This window comes from Corvus moneduloides, chromosome 5 (assembly GCF_009650955.1).
Source record: "Corvus moneduloides isolate bCorMon1 chromosome 5, bCorMon1.pri, whole genome shotgun sequence".
NCBI classification, from domain to species: Eukaryota; Metazoa; Chordata; class Aves; order Passeriformes; family Corvidae; genus Corvus; species Corvus moneduloides.
The window spans coordinates 16,740,594-16,763,863 of record NC_045480.1 but is presented as its reverse complement, the minus strand read 5'-3'; the positions used below and the strand labels follow the sequence as shown (position 1 = coordinate 16,763,863).

The 23,270-nt window shown below is 40.6% G+C and overlaps 1 protein-coding gene across 1 annotated transcript in view; it reads right to left on the bottom strand.

Moving 5' to 3' along the window:
- The window catches only part of SLIT2 (slit guidance ligand 2), a 263,385-nt gene extending 242,860 nt beyond the window's left edge, over positions 1–20,525 (bottom strand). Inside the window, 3 exon segments of the mRNA XM_032109098.1 lie at positions 16,821–16,892; positions 18,123–18,194; positions 19,937–20,525. Coding sequence (XP_031964989.1) covers positions 16,821–16,892; positions 18,123–18,194; positions 19,937–20,112 — 320 coding nt within the window. The 5' untranslated portion in view covers positions 20,113–20,525.
- Positions 20,526–23,270: the final 2,745 nt, after the last annotated feature.

Here is a 23,270-nt window from a genome sequence, read left to right as displayed (position 1 = left end):
ATTTTGAATCTCTGCAGCGTGAATCAATCACTACAACAGGACTCCCTCCTGCATAAGCAACATGAAAGCTAAAAATATAAAATCAGCAGTGTAAATGCAATTCCCTACCAACTCTATGTTTGTCTTGGTATAATGAAGGAGATAGATATTTTGTGACCATGAAAAGGTTCAAGGGCGTATGTATCAAATGTATATACTTTCAGTAACAAGATAATGTTATGTCTAAAGATCCATATAACCTATTTATATAAATTTTAAAAAGCAAAGGAAACTGTTACAGAAATCCTGATCAAATACGAGTCAAAAAACCCAAGGTGTCACAGTTTATATTCGGCATTACAAGGAGGTTTTTTCATGCAGTTTTTTCTCTTTAACTGTAAAGATAGGAACTTCGAGAAAGCTAAATTAAAAAAATAGAACCCAATCAATTGTACATAAGACAGTCTACTAAAGAAAAAACTGCAGCTGAAATCTGGAAGGTGCCTATTTGTCTGTGAAGATTCTCACTGAGCATGCTGACTCAGCTGCTCAGAGGTGACAAGATCAAAGCCCATTGAATTATACCCATAGACAACAGAACAACCCCTAGATAAGGCAAGTATATTCTATCTTCATGATCTTTTCTTAACATACAATGCAGATTCTTCTTTCTACCTTGTGTAAGTGACAGCCTTGGAGCATACAGTCATCCCAGTCAAGAAGTCAAGCTTAAAACAGGTTTTTTGTTTTTAAGCAATGTACCACATGTGCCACCTGCCATTCGAGCAAAGCAGCCTACTGGAAAAAACTGTTGTGTCCCACAAAATTTATCACAAGTCACAGTTTGCAATGAACGACGCTCGTCAAAACAGTAATTCAAGGCACTCGTGGAAACCAGACTGCATGGGACTATCTGATATATATATATATACACACACACACACATATATATAAAAGTATAATCATTACAGTGATTACACTACATGCACCAATAAATTGCTATCAAGACATTCCACAAGGTGAAAAAATATACTGGGCATCAGTCTTGCAAAATTAAGTTTTAGAATTTCATAAAGGCTCAGATTTTCCTGTTTGTTAGTATTAGGGCTGAACTTAAAAAATTAAGCCTGTTTAGCCCCTCTGGGCTAATTTTTAAAAAAAAAAAATTCCATATAAAGGTTTTTCCAGTTTAAAGGTGTTTCCAGAAATTCCCATTTAGATGCACAGACATTAAAAATCCGATTTTACATAGCTCCATGGTTTAGTTCACTTAGTTATTGCTCCCTTAAAGCTCAATGTGACTACTGATGAGAGTGAGATAATCTGAAAAATATTTTTATGTACACAGAGGTTTGCAACCACTCTTCAGGTCACAAGCAAGTAGTCAGCTTTTTGAGTTCTAGATACCCATAGTTCTCCAGTCTTAATGTCAGGTTCCCTTCTGTTAGTCAAGCTACAGAAATCCTGATTACTCTAAGCAGAAGAAAACTAAATCACGCATTTAGAGATTAAAAGAAAATTTGGAGTGAAAAAAACAGAAAAGGAAAGACTACACTACTGGGATAAGAGAGATGAGTGACAACGCATTTTAATAATTGAGAAAAAATTCCTAATTCAGCAACAATAAAAAAAAAAATCTGGGTTGTGATCTTGAAAATCACATTTCCAAATTAGTAGAAGGAAAACTTTACATATAAAAGAAAGATAGAGCTCTAAGTTAATGACTAGTGGAAGACTTCTGATTGAACATTACTTCAGAAGAAAACCATCCCTACATAAATACAACAAAGTGATACATTCTATTGTTTCTGCATCTACTGCATTTTCAAAATAAAATCATTTAAAAATAGACATTTTTCTGACCATTAGTAAATTTATGTATAAAATTATATGCCAAGACCACAAAACTGAAGTACAAGACAATTGTTTCAAACTAAGTTATATTTGCAATCCAAAGACATTTTGAAAATGAACAAATGATTAAGTAAAAAAGAAACAAAATTCATTCACCACATCTCTTAGCTAAATAGAGATTTAAACCTCTAAATCTGTGATTACAGATCCAAAATTACGTGCAGGGTAAAGACTTTAAAAAGTCAGTTTCTAATCATCTGTTCAGGACAATAATCTCTGTTGATATTTCTTAACTCTATTGTTTGGACACCAGACAATGATGAGCTGTTACTGAAAGGGCAGTGAAATTACTCAGTATCTGTATTTTTGCAGAAGTTTCATATAAGAAAGGCTCTGTAGTACAATGACATAATATTAATCGATGATCAAGTCTGTCAGGCAAGCTACCTTTCACTAAATGCAACAGTCTTACAAGGACACACAAGATCACTCAGAGGGATACTTTACAGGCAAAATAATTGCTCTACTATTTAGCTCCTTATACAAAGAGTAAATACCTTAGATGAGGAGTTTCTGTTATTACTTGTAGTTCACATGGCCCACATAACTGAGTATACCTTTAACATACTGATGCATCTGCCACTGTACAGACTTTCAAATCTAAATTATGGACAATAAATCAACTTCATTAATTAAAGTAGCAATAAATAGCACTACCCTCATGTCTCCACAGTTTCTACCAAGTGAGCTTGGCACTTCAAATTAGTGTTTCAACACACGATTTTAATTTGCCTCTCACAAGACTAAAATATTTGTTCTTCAAACACTACACAGATTGAGGGAATACACAAGTTAAAATACTAATCTCTTATGAATCCTGCATTTTATATCTTCTACTTTGAATAACCATCCCAGTCACTGAATTTTCTTTTAGAACTAAGCTTTCTCTACCAAAAATTTGACCATTCATTATTGCCTGTGACCAAGAACATAAAACATTATTAATTTTCATGAAGGCCATAATGGGAAATATGTCTTTTACTATACTTCAGAAAGAGGCTTCAGCTACTCTTGACATCTACAAGTTATATCAGATGCTTTTAAAAGAGTCAATTTGCTGAGTTTTCTATATGGAGATTTTATGAACTAGACTTCACTGAAAAACATTTTGCAAGACTGCAGTAGGTAGTTCTGTCTAAAAAAATGCCATGAAATCATAAGTGGATTGGAAAAAGTAGGCAGAGCAAGTCTGAAACAACAGCCTAGTATCACAGTACACAACAGCTTCCCATTCAACAGTCACCATGAAGAGTTTCTAATCTTTGGAAAGAGCAACTCAAGGAGTCCAGAAAATACATTACTATTTTAAAATGGTTCAGTATTTTACATGGTTACCCAATAGTTCCACTTTTTCAGGTGACCTGATGCTTAACTTTGTCTGAAAAAACACCTATCCAGAACACACAAACATACTGCAACAAGACTGAGTGAGAAAGATATGATACCTTTCTCTCTGGAGCTGAAACCCAAGGTAAGCACAGTGGATCACAGAATCCAAGACTGTAGGTTTTAAAGAGCTACAGCTACTTTGGGTAAAAACAACCAGAAACACTCCACCACATCTTCTTTCAATGTGTGCTGGCAGACACTTCAGCACAGCTACCTAGCAGGTCATGTTTCCCCTTGGGCAATGTGAGAAGAGAAATTTCAGTTTCACCAACTGAACTGCTCTCCCAGGACTGACATGAAGCTCAGAGTGAAGCACTGAGAAACAGTGATGAGATATCCCATACTGCTACTATTCAGTTTTCCAACTGAGCTACAAATATTTGAGTTTCTCAAGCAGAGAGCTCAGAGGAGAAGAAGCATTAGTGGTGTGAGCAACAGAAAATGTACTGAAGAATCTCTTCTAACACTGTAATAACTTGGACTGCAAAGTCCTTTGGTAGTGTCCAGAAATAAACGGGTGAGGCTCCAATATCATATAGCTTTCAAGCTGCAATTCAATACACATAATTTTTTTCTTCTGTTGCTGAATGCATCTTTAGGAAGAGATTGGGTAAACTTAGGTAAATTTTTGAGCTCTTTATGATGAATTCAAGCAAGGTCCACATACTACCCAAAGTATACAAAGTATTTCAAATACTTCAGCTTAAAGCTCCCAGAGCTCAGTCTTCTGGATACAGTAAAGGCTAGAAAAACATCTTCAAAGTAAAATGATGGTAGAAGTATACAAAAGGATTTAGGGACAAAGAAAAAAAATCTTTGACAAATGAGCAGGTGAAAATACTCATTAAAGGAAGCTCAATACCAACAGGCAGATAAAAAGTAGGAACAGACAAAGAATAAGTAACACTTTGAAGCAAACAACATTAAAGTAAGCAAAAAAGTGTAACTTGATTTGAGCCAGTGGTTCTAAACAACAGGCTATTTTAGTTGAAATTGGTATATATCTGAGTTGTACTTGTCTTCTGCATGCAGCCAGAGGATGTGTAGATGATGACAGATAGAGGTACATTGCAGGAACAGCATATTGCATTCCCAGTAGCAACATATTGTAACCCACTGAAGTCTGGCCATGCCACAAATCCATAGTGATGTCTCTCTGAAGTTTTCACACCACAATAACTATGATCCAGTAGCAATCATGCATGGAAGAGGAAGGGAGAAAAAAAAAAAAAAAAAAAAAACCCTTGATTGCACTGGGTACAGTGTAATCATCTACAGTGCTATAATTCACATCCATTTGTTTCAGACTTGTTACAGCCTTCACTGTTAACTTGTTTCTGATCCCACTATATCAACTACATACAGCCAGAGAAGGTGTGTGAGACTGTAGAGCCTTTCTGGGGAAATGAGTTGTTGCAGTGCTTGCCTGTCCTCGCAGTGAAGAAGTTTTGCCCTCATGTGCAGTTACACTTCTCACTTTGATTTATGCTTGTTGGCTCACCACAGCAATGAGCCCGGCTTGAGCTTCTCCATAACCACCTCCCAAGTACTGGAAGGCTGCTATTTTGTCCCACCTAAGTAATTTTCCAATGGGTTTTAGTTCAAGTAGATGCAATTCTACCCATAGATACCATAGGACAAAGAAGCCCCCAAAGATAACTTGAGAACTGATCGAAGTTAAAAGCTGTTCCAAGCAAGTTGTAAATCAGCTGTACTCTTTAATTAGAAACAGCCTATCCCATTGGGTGCACAGAGAACGAGAGCCTTCCAAAACTCTTAATACACTGCAGAGATGCATTTTATTCCACCACCATTGCTTCGGGAAAAAAGGATAGAAGGCTTCCAACTCACACAAGATTATTGATAGCAGAATTCATTATTTTTCATTCCTCCTTCAAAGTTAGCCAAGAGAAGTAAATACACTATCTGCACATAGTAGCACACAGCACTGTACAGCTTAGAAATTTTATTCTTCAAAGGAGCATATCTACACCTCCTGTTTGTCAGCAGAGGAAATTACTATTACACCCATTCAAAAATAGCATATAACAGCTACTGAAGCTCATTTGCAAAATATAAATAAACTTTAAAAGCACCAAAGCCTGTTTTCATTATATTTCACTTTAAAATGGAAGAACATGTCAGTAATCAAACCTCTGTGTGTTCACACAGGAGCACTTTCTACTCACAACTGAGCCCATCAGGCTCCTTAAGTAGTTCCAAGATGTTACAGGGATATGCATCCTCTGGGAAGGTCTAAAAGCAGTTCAGGCTTTATGAGCTCAGGAAATATAGAATCCACCTACAAAATTATCCAAGTACCTCAAAACAGAATGCTAGTGCACAGCACCCAAATCATCTCCATGGGCTGGTTTAAGTATGATGTCCTAAAAATCTGACTCTAATATATAGGGTCAGAATAACAAACATCAGAATAAGTGACTCCTATTACCTCAACAGAGAAATTACAGAGAGCTTTCAGACTTGCATCTGAAAGGAAGGCAAATCACTACTTTCCTACAAAAAACATTGTGCTATATCTGCCAGAGGCAGAAAATATTTGTGCATCCATGTCCAAAGCCGCAATCTGCTGAACTTCAACACATCTGGCAACTGCTGTCTGTGAATGTGACTTGCATGTCATCAAGTGAGAGGAAAGCCCAAGATTAAGAGCTAAGCAGAAGGTTGTGCCAGTTTTTCCATTAAGAATTCTCTGCAAACAGAATTTCTCTAGTCAAACTACTCAATCTCATTAAGCCTAGCAATATCAAGTTTACCAACCACATGAGTAAAAACTGGAATCTGAGAAGTTCAAGACTGTTCTTACAGCATTTGGGTGTCCAAGAAGTTTTTCCCCAGGTCAAGAACCACTTAAGCAGGACTCCATTTTCCAGGCTAAATAGTGACTAGCTAAAAAAGGTATCTAAGTTATTCTCCATTTAATTTCAAATATAAATAAGATATTTGTTTCAGTAAGGAAAATATAAATTCTGAATGGAATCAGGACACTACTGCAAACTCAGCTTCTTATTTGTGTAGGAAACAGTGAAAGGTACTTCTCAACTATAATACTACATTGAAACAGGGTACACTACTTGGAACTTAAGGTATTTTCTGTCCTTCATTTTCTTCTCCCATGAGTTTGATGTCAAGTCCAAAATTACCACACCCTTCTCCTACCCCATCAGTTCTCCCTACATTATGCAGAACAGTGTTTTGTGCTGTCAAGAGCTTATACTCATTTTGCCTTTTTAAAATGTTTTTTTCACTAAGAAGGAAAGCTAGAAATTAAGGCTGCTGTTTTCTGTATTCTATATTATATTTCTATAAATAGTTGGTCATTATTCCTATTAACTCTGCCTACAGCACAAGAAAAAAGCATGAAAAACATAATAAAAGCCTGGAAACTGCAGGCTGAGAAGCCTCATCTCAATGCCTGGGAAGGCTATAGGGAAAAATAGAAGCTATTTCTATTCCAGACACAGTAAGGACAAGATGATGACTGGGAGTAGTCAGCATGGATTTAACACTGGGAAAATGATGCCTGACCATCCTGGTAGCTTCCTACAATGAATAAGGAACTTGGCAGTAGATGCTTCTGGTACTGCCATTCATAATGATTGTCCTTATAGACAAACTGATAGAGTACAGACTACAGAAGCAGATAGTGAGGTGGATTAAAAACTGCCTAAAGTCCCAAGTTCAAAGAGCTGTGGTCAGGGGCACAAAGTCCATTGGAGAACAATCACTAGTGATGCACCCCAGGGGTCAGTAGTGGAACCAGTACTGTTCAAAACTTCATTCACAGCCTGGAAGAAGGGACATATTGCACCCTCAGCATATTTGCAGATAATACAAAACTGGAAAGAATGACCAGTGCACTAGGTGTGTGCACTGTCTGTCAGAGGCACCTGGACAGGCTGGAGAATTGCTTGAAAAGGAAACTTGGGAAGGGCAACAAAAGGGAAATGGAAAGCCCTGAACCTGGAGAAGAATAACCCCATGCACCAGCACACACTGGAGAACCACCAGCTGGAAGAACCACCACAGAGAAAGGCCTAGAGTGCAGGTGAGTAAGAAATTAAACTGAAGCCAGCAATGTGTCCTTGAACAAAAGGCCAACAGCATCCTGGGCTGTAATCATGAGTGTTGCCAGCAGGTCAAGGCAGGTGCTCCTTCCCCTACAATCAGCACTGGTGAGACAGATGGAGAGGTGTGCCCAGTGCTGGACTCCCCACTACAAGAGACAGGGACATACTGGACAAGTCCAGGGAAGAACTGTTAAGATGACTAAGCAGGCAGATTGAAGCACCTGTCACACTGGAAGAAGTTGAGAGAGCTGGGACTGTTTAGCCTGAGGAAGAAAAGTCTCAGAGATATCTCAATGTGTATAAATAAGTGATACACTTCCATCTCAAGTAAGGAAGACTGAGCCAGACTCTTCCCAGGGGTGCACAGTGAAAGGACAAGAGGCAATCGGCACAAATCAAAGTACAGGAAAACTGTATTTCAACTTAAGAAAAGTGTTTGACTGTGAGGGTAGTCGCACTGAAACAGGCTGCCCAGAGAGGCTGCAGACTCTCCATTGCTGGAGACATTCAAAACCCAACTGGAAACAGCCCTCAGCCACCTGCTCTGATGGACCTTGAGTGTAGCATGGGATTAGACAATTTACAAAGACTTCTTCAAGCCTGCACTATCTTGTGAAGCTCACTCATTGGACTTTATTCTACAAAGTATACCACAAAGAAGGAAACAAGCTATAAAACCTCCACAGAGTAACAAAAGTTCAAATATCAGATGAAACAAGGATGATTTTGACAATACCTGGAATTACTTCCAAGAAAAAAAAAAAGGCAAAGAAAGGGGAGGTGAAGCTGACCTCGTAGGTGGAATTTAGCTAGGGTTTGAACAGATTGTTTAGAGAGACAAGGCCTGCAGAGAGTCCTGATAGGTTTGTAACTGTCTTTCTACCACAGAGTTCAGACAGTAAGTTTTCACCCAAGCATTTTACTATAACAGCTGTACGGACATTCTGCCTAACTAGCCAGAAAAGCTGGTGCACCTTAAAAAAAAATTAAGGGAGACTTTGCCATATTGTATTTGATTATCTGTCTAGACTATTATTAAAGACAAGCCACCACAATGAACTACATACTATGAAGGAAAATAGGAAAATAAAACATTTCTTCTGATGAAGTTTCAACCAGGCTCTTCATAGTAAATGAGGTAATGTAACAGTATGAGTCACTGAAGTTGCAGCCAGATCCCTCGTACATTTTGGAGTTTAACTGTAAAATTCCAGATAGAAGAATTCTGCAATCAAAATAAGGAGTATCTTAGATAATCTTTCAAATATGCTATATTAAAATGTAATCACAAGTCAATTTTCACCTGTGGCCACCTAATATTAAATCAGTATGCTAATAAAATTCAATTGGCTCTGCAACAGATAAATGTGATTTTTACAGATTAAAATGAAAATGTATAGCTTTAAGTTTAATATCAGTGCTCTATAGAATCGACTTAAAATAGCTTCTGAACACAAAACACCATTTGAAACAAAAACATTGGCACAAGAGCTCTGCAGAATCAGATTTAGTTTTACCATTTTGCAACAGTGCAAATTACCCATTTCAGAGGAAGCAAGAAAGAAGAGCATCCAGCAAACAATGCCACAAAGGATGAGCACAAAACAGATGTGGGAAAAATAAACAGCGTTCCTGCCCCGGAATTTGTAAAAAGGTCTGCAAAGAGCAAACAGCACTTCTCACTGCAATTTGACTTCTAGACCTATAAAAGGAGTCCCATGAGAAAAGACACTCAGATGAATAAAATATAATAAAAATAAATAGTGGGCATTGACAAGGCTTTTAGAAGAACATTGCTCTTGGACTTAGAGTTTTATCAAAGATTTTGTAGTGTTCTGTAATCAAAATGTAGCTATAATTTGATTTTTTTAAAATTCCATTAGAACACTGCGTCTTTTTAAATACTGTCTTCAAACTTTGTCTACCTCTGATTCAAGAGACATTTTTAGAAAACATATTTGAAGTTGTTTTGACAAAAGCCTGCTAATGCAGAATAACTTTTTTATTCTTTTTCTTAAAAAAACTATAAATACAGGTGGCCAGTATAATTAATGTAAGATAGTCCCACACTCCCTTGGTAAGTGATTAACACCGCAGGCTTTGTGATCTCCTCCCTGTTCTAAGAGGATGCATGTGCTGTGCACTGCCCTTAAACTATGCAAGGCTAGCTAAAAGAAGGATTTTTCACATCCATGATTAACAAGGAATAACTGTTCACCCCCTTCAGGGCTGTTCAAAACCAGGTATCCTCTACCTGAACTCATTATTCTTCCATTACCTATCACACACCTGTGCAAAAGTATTAACCCTTCAAATGCTCAAATACTCCGACTGAAGCCACACAGGTGATTAAGTACCAACGCTATAGGGAGGAGACAAGAGTAACATCAAGCAGCCTTAAAAAACAAGCACATGCATAATCCCACAAGTTTTAATCAGTCAAACCTAGACTTTCCCAGCAGCAGCAGTCAGAACTGTTCAGAATGTACTCCAAATGAAAAAATTACTTCCCAGACTTCACTAATGAACTTGCACACCAAAATGAAGACCAGCATTCAGTGAGAAAAGAAACTGTAGACTAACTTTCAGCTAAAGAGCTGGTATCAATTTGAGAGCTCAGTAAAACTACTATGTAACTCAAGATCTTACCACCAAAAAACTGATTTCATTGACACAGTTTATAGGCAAGCACAAGATGAAATATTGTTAATTTATCAGCTGTGCTTTTAGGAACTATAGCGATATAAATGACTCCTGGAACAGTAGTTCCACTGCTAACACAGAATTTTTGCCAGGGATCCTAAAAATCCACATTAGCCTTGACACTTTACACCTAAGTGTTTGTAACTTGGGGGGAAAAAAAATCATATTTTTCTTCAGCTAAAACCAAAAAACTGCATCATAAAAAGAGAAGACATTTAACATTTTTTCCAGAATTCCCTGCTCCTAAATTTTTGATCATATATCTTCATAGAAGTGAAATCTAAGGCTTCTAACACTTCTCTTCTGTAACTGAAATAACTATATATTACCAGATTCAAAACTCAGAAACTTCAGCCCAAACCTGCTTATTCTGGGATTAATTTATTGATGCAGCTGACATTTAAAGAATCACAGAAAATATTGCTAGTCCTCTTTTAGAAGTGTTTTCCTACTTGGAATTCACATTTTATTGATAGAGCTAGTCAATTAATTGGAATAAAACTGCAATCTCATGCCACACATCAATGCATAATGAAAAGTTAGCACATAGGTTTATTTTAATTTCTGGACAACATGTTTTTTCCCCATCAGTGATTCAGTAAGTCTGCACCATAAAAAAGAGCATACACATAATACAGTGTGGCCCTTTACTAGACTAGACAGAAAGAACAGTACTTGTTCATCTAGTCTCTTTTGAAGCAGCTGTTAATGCTCTTGATAAATGCCCAGGCCTGCTGCAGTTATGCCCAAGACAAACTGTATTTGTTTTTACCCTAGATGGAACATTTTATTTCTTAGCCTACCCTGCGATGCATGACTTTGTAAGATGAGCTCTGTAAAACACCATACATTCAGAGACCATTTAATAATTTCAAAACTTACTAATGCAGTGTAATAGTTTACCACGTTTATCCAACTAGGTTAGAGCTCAAGCAGATAACTCTAATCCCCTAATACATGAAATACAGCTAAACCCCACTTTATTTTACTGAAACTCACTTAATATTTTTGACAAGATGATGTCCTTTGTATTGAGGTTATAATTAAGCCCTTGCTCCAGCTGAAGCTGCAAACACAGTAATTTCACACACAGACTTGTATCCTGGAAAGAAATCCACCTAGTACCAAAGTTTGTTTACTAAGTAGAAAGAACTTTTCCTTGAAACTATTTTGTTGAAATATACTTTACCTTCTGTGAGATGGCACAGAAGTAAGTTTCAAATTGCTCATCCACAGCATGTACAAAACAATACTGATTTTCAGTACTACTCAAACTCTCATAAGTCCACACCTAAGTAAGCGCTCTCTTCATGTTAACTTTGAATAACCTGCTTTAATGTATTTATGGAGATGAAGCCCAAATAAATAGCAAGTAGAAGCAATTCCTCAGTTTGTCATTTTAGAACTGTGTTGCAAAAATTTAGAAAAATCAATGAACTGTAACAAAACATTTAATTCTTGAAATGTTTCTTTCTACATCATTCAGTAATGCATTGTAAGAAACATGAATATAAAACAGATAGCTTTCAGTTTAAAAGCTACTTCATGTACCAACTTGATGTTCAACCCTTACAGCATTCTTTTCTTCAACTCATGATTTCAGCTTACTCACATCATGTAGCTCAGGAGGGCTGTTTCTTGGGGAGGTATGGTGGGGTATTTAGCCCAGACACCAACTCAGAAGTTGCTGTTAGTACTTTGAGAGTAACATTTTATCTACACACAAGTTTTCAGCAGAAATAGGTTTGGTGGGGATTGGTGGCTTTTTTTTCCTTTGTTTGTGGGTTTTTGGGTTGGGGGCTTTTTTTTGTAGTTTGGCTTAAGTCTACACCAGTAACACTTTAGAACTGTTAACATAATAAATGGACATTTTAAAAATAAAATATATTAATTCAATTATCAAAAGTATAGGGGCTTGGCCTGGAAACATTTTAGGCCACACAAGTAACCTTTCTCACAAGAGTAATCAGTGAGACTACTCATGCAAACCAAGTTATTCACATGGTAAATGTCTGCAGAATCAGACTCCAAATTAGCATTTTAGGGACATACTGCTCCTTCAATGGATTATTCATAAATACAGGAAGAAAAAGAGTGAGTAGTTTTAAAACTATTGCTGTAAACTCTTCCTGTTCTGACATTTTTTCCATGTCATAGCCTTAGCATAGTAACAGCTGGAATCCCAACTACTATACCTAAAAAACATATTTGGAAAAATTATGATTGAAAAGTTTTCCTATCAGGCAATTTTTTTTTTTTTAAATAAATGAAAAGGCAACTGCTCTTCTCTACAAACAAGTAAGAGTATATTTAGCCCTCAAAACCTGACAACCCTATATTTCTGGAATACATAGAACGGTAAAGAAATTTTAGATTTAACTAGCTTCTAATAGAACTGGTTCAACAGTCTATGGTAGCTGTCTTCAACAAAATTTTATACTTCCCTCCAGATGACAATAACTTGTAAAAACACTCGGATATTTTGAGCAGTATTTGCAACACCAGCGAATGAGGTGAACTTGGGGATAACAATGGCCTACACTTACTAAAAATAAATTTTAAAGCTGTGTCTTATAGTGTTAGTTTTTATAAAGTGGAAACTTTCAGTTTATCTTCTTTTGGCTTTCTTAAGATACTATTTCAAAGTATTATAAACATCACACCCAAGATGACAGCTTTACAAAGAAAGAAGAACAAGTATTTAATTTCACATTCTCATGAGGAGTTGCTTCAAAAGCTCTTTCCCCCATAATAAGCAGTGATCTCTGGAAACCCATAAGCATTGTGAAAATCCTCCATGTCTTGACCCTTTTCGTCTTCCTGCGATGAAGCATATTGAAAACCACTGCTGACACATGACAGTGGTCTCTGTAAGAGAGGTTCACAAAATGTAACAGGCCACATCCAATCCTTTCTCTGTGGGACCTGCTGTGTACTGAAGAGCCATATACTCTTTAGAGGCCCTGCTCAAGAACATGGGCTCACACAAGTTACTAGCTAATACAGAAAGTCTTGCAGATGTTAAATACAGTACAGTCAAGACTAATTAATCCAAGAATTTTTAGCACTGTTTCAGGATGTACTCAAAGGTACAAGCTGTCCCTACTGAGCTTCAATTCATACATCCCATTTTTCAGTCAAAGAGGGTTGTTTCAGCAGACAGAGCATCTACATGACACAACAGACCATGTGATTCTTCTGTTCAGTATCCAGTCTGAGAAGAAAACCAGATTTGTGGCAGACTTGCCAGCTCAGGCAGTGCTGTACCAAACTGGACTGGAGCCTTAAGAACTCACCCCTTAAGAGCCTTCAAGACCGTCAGAGATTGGAACTAAGTGAACACTGCAGTGTATAGCCATTTATTTGACTGAAGACTTATCACAGAAGTATCCAGCTGAAAGGCTTACAGCAGTATCAGCAATTCACCAGTGTTTCTCCAGCTACTAAAGTTTCCACAAGCCGAAAACTTACTAAGCTGCTAATATCCACCTTGTTTTCCCTCCTATTTCTTAAGCAGCACGCATAGCCACACAATCATTTATTGCAAACTGAACACTTTAATACAGGCTGCTGTAGTAATAATCACTTGTTACAGCAGTATTTACTGTAGCCTTGGGTTCCATTGCACTTCTACAATTACACTGGTGTGATACAAATTCCCATTGTGGAACACACTAGGTCTAAATAGCTTTGTGTACATAGTAACCTACATACCTAGTGTACTAGAGATACATTGTTGTTTTATTAAGTTATAGGAGAAACCACCTGACAGATTTTTATGGATCTAATAAAATCAATCTTAAGTAAATCTCTTCTGAAGAGGTCAAAATTTTCTTCTCTGAGATTAATTTTGCAAAGTGTTTCAATTCCTCCATTACAGGGAGCTGAGGATACCCAGCATTTTGAATTATCAGACCTATAAATGAGTATTCACAAGCAATTCATTAACCAACCAAACAGTTCCTCCTAAATCAGAGTTAGTGGTCTAAAAAAAAAAATTTGTAACTGAAATTCCAGTTAAAAACAAACAAACAACCCCCCGAAGAACAAACAAAAAAAAAACCTACCACCCAAAAAAACAACAAAAAAACCCCACCACTTCACTTAGATAGATGGGCGTTTCTTTTTTTCCGAAAGGGAAACTACTGTGAAAGTCTGTTGTTCACGTTAAAGAGTACTAAAGTACAGGAAATATATTTTAAAATTCAGCCTGTATACACTAGCAAGATACTTCAACATAAGCAGTGATACATGTAAATAATCTTATAAATCAAATTGACTTCATTTAAGCTGCAGTGAAGTTCTCTTACACCTTCTGCTTGCATGCTGAAAGGTCTGCATCAGGTATTCTTTGACAGCAGCTTGGCACATTACACTTAGAGTGAAAATTTAACACCCTACACATACACACTGAAAAAAAATTAAAAAGCTTTAAAGTGCTTGCTATTTAATGTATAAAAGAAAATACTTGAACAAAGTACCCAAAGGTTTCCTGAGAAATTTTGGATTTCAAAATCCCAAGGAGATGAATTGGCTGTCAGATAACAATGCGCCTTCATCAGATGGACTTGGCAGTTGTAAACAAGAAGAATTCTCTCAGCTTTCCCCCACAAATATGAAATATTTGCTCTTAGCCAACAGCTGGGGCAGTTTAAAGACATCCTGCATATATATTCAAATTACAAGTCACCCACACACCTAACACAAACTGAATTCCACCAAACTAAAGAAACTGACAAGTATTGGAACAGATGTAATATAACTCTGAAGACAAAACATAACCTAACTTTGTAGGTCCAAATAACTAAACTTTCAGATAGCATAGTTTGCCTGCTGAAGGGCGAACAAACATAACTCAAAGTATCCAAAAGTATCACAATTTCTCTTCAGAACTAGTATCTTATGTAAATGGAAAATATCTATTGTTTTCCAATTATCAAGGGAAAACCAAAGCAAAAATGAAACAATGTAATGGCAAAATACAAACACATCAGACAAGTAAGTTAACTATTGAAGTTCATTTTTCTCTCGTAAAACAATTCTATACTTCAGAAATATAAATAGTAAATGCCTTGATATTATGACAAAAGTTAAAAAGTTGTTTTAAATTTGTTAATAAATTACATAGCAGGATCATACTTTGATATACTTAAGAAATGAGGCTGCTGATAAACTGTTTTAAAACTTAAGCATTTTTAAGCATCAGTGTCAAACCACGTTCACAGTGAAAGTGTGGATCTTCTAATGTTTGTTCATGTTTCATATATATGTATTTACATTTGCAATATGAACTACACTGCTGTTTAATTTTTTATCTAGACGCCATAAACCAAATTTAGAAATGTGTATATATTATTCCAATATATCCGTCAGCAAGAAAAGCTGTTTAAAATCCCTATACCTTGTACAAAGTTGAAAACACATTGTAAAAATGCATTGAATTAGGTGTTTTAATATGACTTAGAAATGCGCAGCAGTTTTTTTTTTTCCAAAGAGCAATCGATCTCATTAAAATTTATTAAAAAAAGTTGTACTCTATAATAACACTCCCTTTTTTTAGGTCAAAAAGTTACTTCAGCATATTTGAAAAAATGAGGTAATTATCTCAAGTACGTCATATTTTAACTATTATAGAAATATCATAATTACAGTATTGGTTACTAAGTCTCTTGAATAGCTTTGTCTAAATGACCAACCAAACCATAATGGCTTGTGGAGGTTTTTGTTTTAAACACACAGCAGCTGTGGATACAAAGCAACTATGATATGACAAACCACGTTCAGGCCAGGGCTGCTTTTCAGTGGAGTAAAGTAGCAATACTTTTATAAAGTTAAAGCAGCAGCAAATGAAACACTAAGCAAGACCTCAGAGGTATGCTTAAAGAAAAGGTGATACAATGAAAATGCAAAAACTAAGATGCCTAATAATGAAGACACAAGTTCTACGGGAACATATATATTAATACTTTCCAGGCTCCACACTGAAACTACGTCCAACAATCAGCATCTTGCCTTTAACAAGTCAGACGTCCCAAGTCGCACAATACATTTTTTAAAAAATTCGTTTGAAGAGTAACAAAATAAGAAGGCACATACTGAAAACTAGTTTGGGAATTACTCATTTCCTAGGTTTCCTGCAACTAAGCAGGTGTTTGTACTTCAACTTCACCAGATAAGGTCCTCTCATCTCTGCTCCATCTTCTCTCCCCACAGTACTCAATCTTTTTTAAATCCAAATTCAGATTATTTTTGAAAACTAACAGTTCATATTTTTTCTAAGCCTTCGTAAAAGCTTTCACCATATAAAAACTGGAGAAGAATTCAATTACTGCTATGTACCAAGACAACACTTTACAGCCAGTAGTTACTTCCAATAAGACATATAAAACATCCAACACTAACACCTAACACTATAGGTCAAGAACAGGCTTTTCTTGGTGCGTTTGTGTTTTCAAAAATCCTTGCGTATTCAAGATTAAAGTGAAAATATTTGATAGTATTCAAACTATTTGCAACAGGAAAATTGCAGTTTGCACTTTGAATCCAGACTGCTCTTGAATGCTCATCCCCAACCTAGTCTCTAACATACTGCTTGAGAATTTCTTACTTCTCTTGTGTCTCAGTAAGGCTAGAAGTCCCAAGTTTAAAAAAAAATAAACTAAAAAATCTGAAGCCTGAGTACCTTAATACACAACTCATTTGACCCCCCCAGAAGTTGATACTTTTAGAATTAAAAATACTTACAGCCTCTCCAGTTCCTTTAAATCCTGGAATGCTCCTCTCTCAATAGTACTAATCTTGTTCTCCATGAGCTGACTGAAATACAGAAATTTTTATATGTAAGTTTTAATATCTCTGAGACAACTTGTTGCATTAACAATGGTCATTTAAAGGCAGCTACATATTCTTTAAAACAATACAACAGCTATTCTAGACTGACATCCACTTTAACCTTCTGTATCCCTGTCACCAGCAATTTACACAGGCTCATATACCCAAAAGAAGGAAAATACACCTCGGTAAAAGAAACAGGAATTGATATTACATTTGCTCATTTACTTAAGGAGTCCCAAGTTAAAAAGCCACACATATGCCTACACGCTGTGGGCACACATGCACACACACCACTGCCCTTCGGCAAGACCCCAGTTGAACAGTATGAAGGCGATATTAGTCTCACATGAGAATAACAAGACTGAAACGCGGAATCGTGGTGTTGGAAGAAACATGAGGGAAAGACTGAACAGAGACTGTAACCATAACAGTAGTTCTGCTTTGTAACAGAATTAGAAATTACTACAATTTTGTATTTATTTCAGAGGGAAAAGGAAATGGATTTTACAAGACTACTTGCTCGAATTAAACTGGCCTTAACAAATAAGCTAAGTAGTTAGATATTTCCTCAGAACACACACAAAAAAAACCCCAACCAAAAAACAAAACAACCAAAAAAAATCCCAAAAAATCACAAACCACCTCCAAATTTTAAAGCTTCGATAATGCTCGAAAAAAATTGTTTCAAACAAATAAACAAGAACCCACCCAAACAAACCAAACAATTCCTTCCTCAACTTCACTGATAAAGTCTTTCCTTTTCGTCCAGAAACTACAGAAGAGTAAAAATAATCACCTGGGACTTACTTTTACATCCAGTAAAAGAATAACTTTCTTAATTAATTCCCTTATAGTTCTGATTGAGAGTACCCATTTTCAGTGTGAACTATAAATTTCACAGCCTTAAACTGAAGTAACTCCAACAGTTATTCAACCAATTTTAGCAACTCTTACTTGTAAGCTGTGTGCTAAATTAAGTCCTCAAATTCTCATAATCTTAAGGGGAGATTGAAAAAAATTGAACAAATTATATTTAAGGGAATTGCTAACTTGTACATAACAGTGTATAACACTTGGCAGAGTGGTTTTAAGTTCAGATACAGTAATACAATAGTTAAAAAGTAGTAACCCATCCAGCTAATGAACTGAAATGTAACTATAACCTGTAGCATCAGTCCTAAAAGTTATCAATGAGAGAAAGGGAAAACTTACAGAACTCGAAGGTGCCTTAGACCAGCAAAGTCAGTCTTCGTGATTCTTGTGATGTTATTTCCATTAAGATCCCTAAGAAGAATAATTTGTAAGCAGCTAAATTAAAACATTCAAAAGCTATTTTTAAATTGTTTTGTTTGTTTTCATGGGCACAGAGTTTTCAAAAGTTAGGAGACATAAATGAATGCGACGAACCATTCCTACAATTAACACCATGGGTGTTCCTGATCTCCAAGTAACTGAACTAAGGTTTATCTTGAAACCAGCAGTTTGAAACTTCGTAACAAGAGAGTCAGTTCTGCCTGCCATGACAAAGCTCATGTTTAACTATAGTCTTTACCCATAGAAGAGTCCAAAGCTCTCTGAATGGGGCTATAACTGCATTTAGGAAACCACCAAACTTAGTACTTCCGTGTATATCTATATATATGCTACAACCTTTATTTGACTGTTACAAAAACAAAGTGACTGAAATAAAGACAATTTTCACCATTTCAAGCAATTTTCAGATTTCCTCGTATGCCTAAAAAGGTGGCATAGGGCTTAACAACCTATAACAAACATTAGATTTCAAACAAGCATTAACACTTGGAGTAAGTGGTGGGAAATAAGACTTTACCAAAACTAAGCTCTCCACTTGCTGCACAGGAAGCAATACTGACTGCAGAATGCAAAGCATTTTCAGAAGCAACAGAAACCTGTATTTAGGCCCTAGCACTTCTGATCATACTTCTATACTAGTTTTTCTTCTGGACTATATGCCTCTTTTTCATAACTTTTTTGGGTTTAAGATATAAATGTCTTTCAATTCCAATCACTACAAATAAAACCAGACTTGGCAATACATGAGATAAACCATTAGGAAGTGGTATTGCATGGAAGCTATTCTAACAATTACAGCTCATTCCCAACGTAGCTAGGGGGAAAAAAAAGTAGGTTTTTTTTAGTGTTTTATACCACATATGGCCAAAACAGCACACGAAACCACACTAGTCTCAGGAGAAATGTATCCCTGATACTCTTCGTAAGTGAAATTCACCACTCCAGACGCGCGTCCACATGCCATCATTTAAATGACTTATCAGAGAGTAAGAAATAATGCGCACACCACTTCCACTCCTAGGACCCCTCTGAAAGGCAGCCTGGTATGATAAATAACCGACCACATGCAGAAAACTGCCCAGCTGCGGGTACGAGAATGGAGGGAGGGATCACCGTTATGGCACGACTGAGTGCCTGCGAGCGCGGCTATCGCCCAGCGGCGTGCCCTCGCCCACCGGCAGATGCGCGCCCCCGCCCGCCCCTCCGCGCCGGCCACCGCGGCTCCACGGCGGGAGGGAGCGCGGCGCGCCCCGGGGCCTCCCTGCCCACGCTCGCGGAGCGCGGCGGGGCCGCGGCCCGGCTCTGCCCCGGGGAATGCGAGCCGTAATAGCCAAGTTTGACGGGAAATGGGCGCCGGCGGGGGGAGAGGCCGCTCCACCGCCGCCTCGGGGCGCCCCCCTGGCCGCCGTGGTGCCCGCCCCGCTCCCCGCGGAGGCGGGAACCGCGCTGCTCACCGCGGCTTCCCGGGATGAAAGGCAGCGGCTGGGAGCAGCGCCCACCTCTTCCGCGTCTCCGCGCATCGCTGTGAAACGGGCACGGCCAGCAGCAGGAGAGGGGAACAGAAACTCCCCCCCCTCCTCCCCCACCCAAAGGGCGTCGGGACCCCAAAGCGGGCGGGCGCCGGGGGCCACCTCAGCCCGACAGCCGTCAGGAGCCCTAAGGGGAGCCGGGGACCGAGGGGCGCTCGCTGCCGCCCCGGCCGGGTTACTTACAGCCTCTCGGTGTTGCGGGGGATGTTCCTCGGGACGCCGCGCAGCGCCAGCCCGTGACAGTCCACGGTGCTCCCCGAGCAGGAGCACTGCGCCGGGCACGGCTGCGGCGCCACCGCGCCCGCCATCGCCAGCAGCAGCCCCAGGGACAGGGTGAGCTTCCCCCAGCCGCACATCATCACCGCCCGCTGCAGACCAGCCGGGCCCACCGGCCTCGGCCCCGGGGAGGCGCAGGGCGCGCCGCCCTCCTCCTCCTCGCCGCGGGGAGCGCTCGGGCAACTTTCAGGGTGCGGAGACAGCGAAGTCCGTTCTATCCAAAGCCAAGTCAAGAAAACAACCCCGGCAAAGTGAGGCGGGTGGCACCGGTCCGCGGTTGAAGGCAACCTCGCCAGGCACGGGGCTGGGCCCGGGCCGTCCCTCGCTAGCCCGTCGATGTCTGGGAGAGGCGGCACTTGGGTCTCGTCTTCACACGCTCCCGGCAATAGCGAAGCAAACCCAGGGGCTCAGGGTGCGGCGGAGTTAGGCGAGGTAATTATCTTCCTCCTCGCCCCTTTCAAAGCCGTGACTCCCCGCTGAGCCCCCGGCGAGAGGCCGCGGAGCCCCGTCCGCCCCAGCAGCGCTTCCTGCGCGGCGGCCCGCGCAGCGCTGCAGCCGCTCCCACGCGCGTCCCCCGCCGCGGGCCGCTCACAGCCCCACGGGGGGCGGCGGCGGGGCTGACACCGCGCACACACCGCCCTGCCAAGAGGCGCCTCAGCAAATCATACCCCTCTCGCAGGCATTCATCAAACTGTCTCACGGAAGGAGGAGGGAGGGGAAAAAAAAGTCAAACACACAAGATGCTGTTGGGCTTGGCTCTCCACCCCCCGCGCCCCCTCCTGCTGTACGCTCCCAAGCCAAGTTTAGCAGGAAAGGGCTGGTCCTAGAACATGATAATAATAAGCAGTCGAGAAGTGATTCGTTGCCCTGCTGGAAGGGAGTTCATCCACGACCTTCTCCTCGGTGACAGATCACAGTTATAGATCCTCCTGTGATCCCGGGACCACAGCGAGACAGAGCAGATAACAAGCGAAGTGCGGCGAGAGCGGGAGGGGCGGGGAGGGGTGTTATTCTGCTCCCCGTGGTCTCCCGGATACCGTGGCTTTGCTGCGGCAAAGGCACCTGATGGAAGAGGTGGGAACTGCTCAGTCCTTCCAGGTGAGGCCAGTTCAGCAGCTCCTGGGCTTGCTGCAGGAAAGGGAGCAACTTTCCTCCTCTCCCGGAGCCCCTCAAGGCACAGCGGCTCGGAAAGGGATGGCGCCTCTTTCCCTGATCCCGCCGGTGCACCTGAGCTGTCGGTGCTGGTGCCGAACAGCCCGGCTCTCGGCTCCCTGGCGGCGGCGCTCCTCCGGCGCGGAGGGAAACGGCGGAGGGGGGCGGTGGGGAGCGGGAGAATGGAGGCGACAAGCCGGGCTCCTTCCCTCGCACCCCGAGCCTTTCCGCTTGAACAATGGGATAGCACCGCCGCTCGCAGGCCGGCCGGCTCTCCTCACCGCCGCAAGGTGCCTGCCGCCGACCGCCGAAAGTGCTCCTCGAGCGCGGCCACCAGCCGAACGAGCCGCCGGCACCTCGCCAAGAGCTCCCCACGCGGCCGCCCGGCGCCCCCGCCCCGGCCGGCGCAGCGCCCCTCGCCCGCTCCCACGGAGCCGGGAGCGCCCCACGCGCCGCCCTATATAGGGCCGGCCTGGCCGCGCCCCCCCGGCCCCGCCCGCAGCGCCCCGCGCCCGCTCACTGGCTGCGCCGCCGCCCGCCCGGCACGGCCCCGGCACGGCCCCGGCACGGCCGCCGCGGAGCGGGGGGTGCGCGGCGGCGCCAGCGGTGAATGAAAGTTGCGGGAGCGCGGCGGCAGCGGCGGGGGAGGCAGGTCCCCCCAGCCCGGCCGGGCAGCGCCTCTTCACTCCCCTCTGCACTCCCCGCCGCACGGAGCGTGGAGTTGCTGCGCGGAGTTTGCCACGCAGGCCTGGTCTGCGCGTGTCCAGCGCTCCACGAGGGAGAAGGGAGAGAAGAGAGCGGGACTGGGACTGGGGTCCGCCGCGATGCTCGTGTGTGTTTCAGTTGGAGAGGGAGGGGGCTGAAACGCCTCTGGCCGCGCTGATACTGGAAATATCTTGGGCGTCTCACCGAGGGTCTTGGCTGGGAAAGAGGACGAGGATTGTCGTGGCATGTTCTTTGGTTGCAGATTTACTGCGAAACACACCAGAATCTCTCGTGCGTTATTTTCGAAAATAAAATAAAGGGCAAGTGTTAGTCCATATATTAAAATATGTCGAGTAGCAATGTTAACACTGCTCCTTTAGAAAATACCTTCAATTAAAAAAAAAAAAAAAAAAGTGTTCTAAATACACACAATGTTCCTAATAAATTTTCCCTATGTGTTGTTTATTGTCAGTGCATCTTCCACATTCCTAGGAAAATACTAAGTGCATCTTAACATTTTAACTCATTTTGTTTTCTTCGCTTGTGAATTCAGTTCCATGTGATTTGCAACAGCTCTTGAGTCTCCAGTAATAGGTGAAAGTGATTTGTCTTTCATTAGACGGCAAACCCCAGCAGGGATGACTAAGCCTTCAGCGCGGTGCAGTTTGGAAATGCTCAAGGGAGTCTATCGTTTCTTCCATATGGCTGGGTCCAGCTGAGTCTCTTCATCCCTGAGGTCTCTGCTGCACGATCCCCGCAAGAGGCTTACTGTCTCTTTTTGCCCGTTACCAAGAGGACAAATTTCTCAGATATGCTATTCTAGAGCCGAGTTAATCTGCTGAAGTGGAAGCCAACGAAGTTACTCCTGACTTCTCTTACTGTAGAATGTGAGCCCAAAGGAAAATTGCTAAAAATGCACATGCCTACAAAAACTTTATAGTTTTTGATCCATTTGTTTAGACAATGCACAGCAAATATGATTGTTGCAGTTTTCAAATACTGATAATGGCGTCTTTGCTCTTACAGAGATGCAAAGATACAGTTTTTACATTGATGCAGGAAGGAGAATTCAGTGAGTGTAAGGGGAGTACACCAACTTCCGTGTATAAATGCTTTTCACTCTTTTCTCCCATTTGGTTGTTTTAAGTCTTTACAGAGGTTTTCAAAAGGAATTTGCAAGTTTCCAGCAAGCAAAAGAAAAGAAAAAACCCTTATTCTAACATATTGCTTTTATGCCTCTACTAAAATCCTTTATCATATAACTCGAGAAAAAACAGAAGATACAAATGTTAACCATTCTGTACTTTTCATTATTTGTTTCAAGTACCAGCAATGTGCTTAGTGCTGCAGAAGACACAAAAGGAAGAAACAATAAATCTTTTAA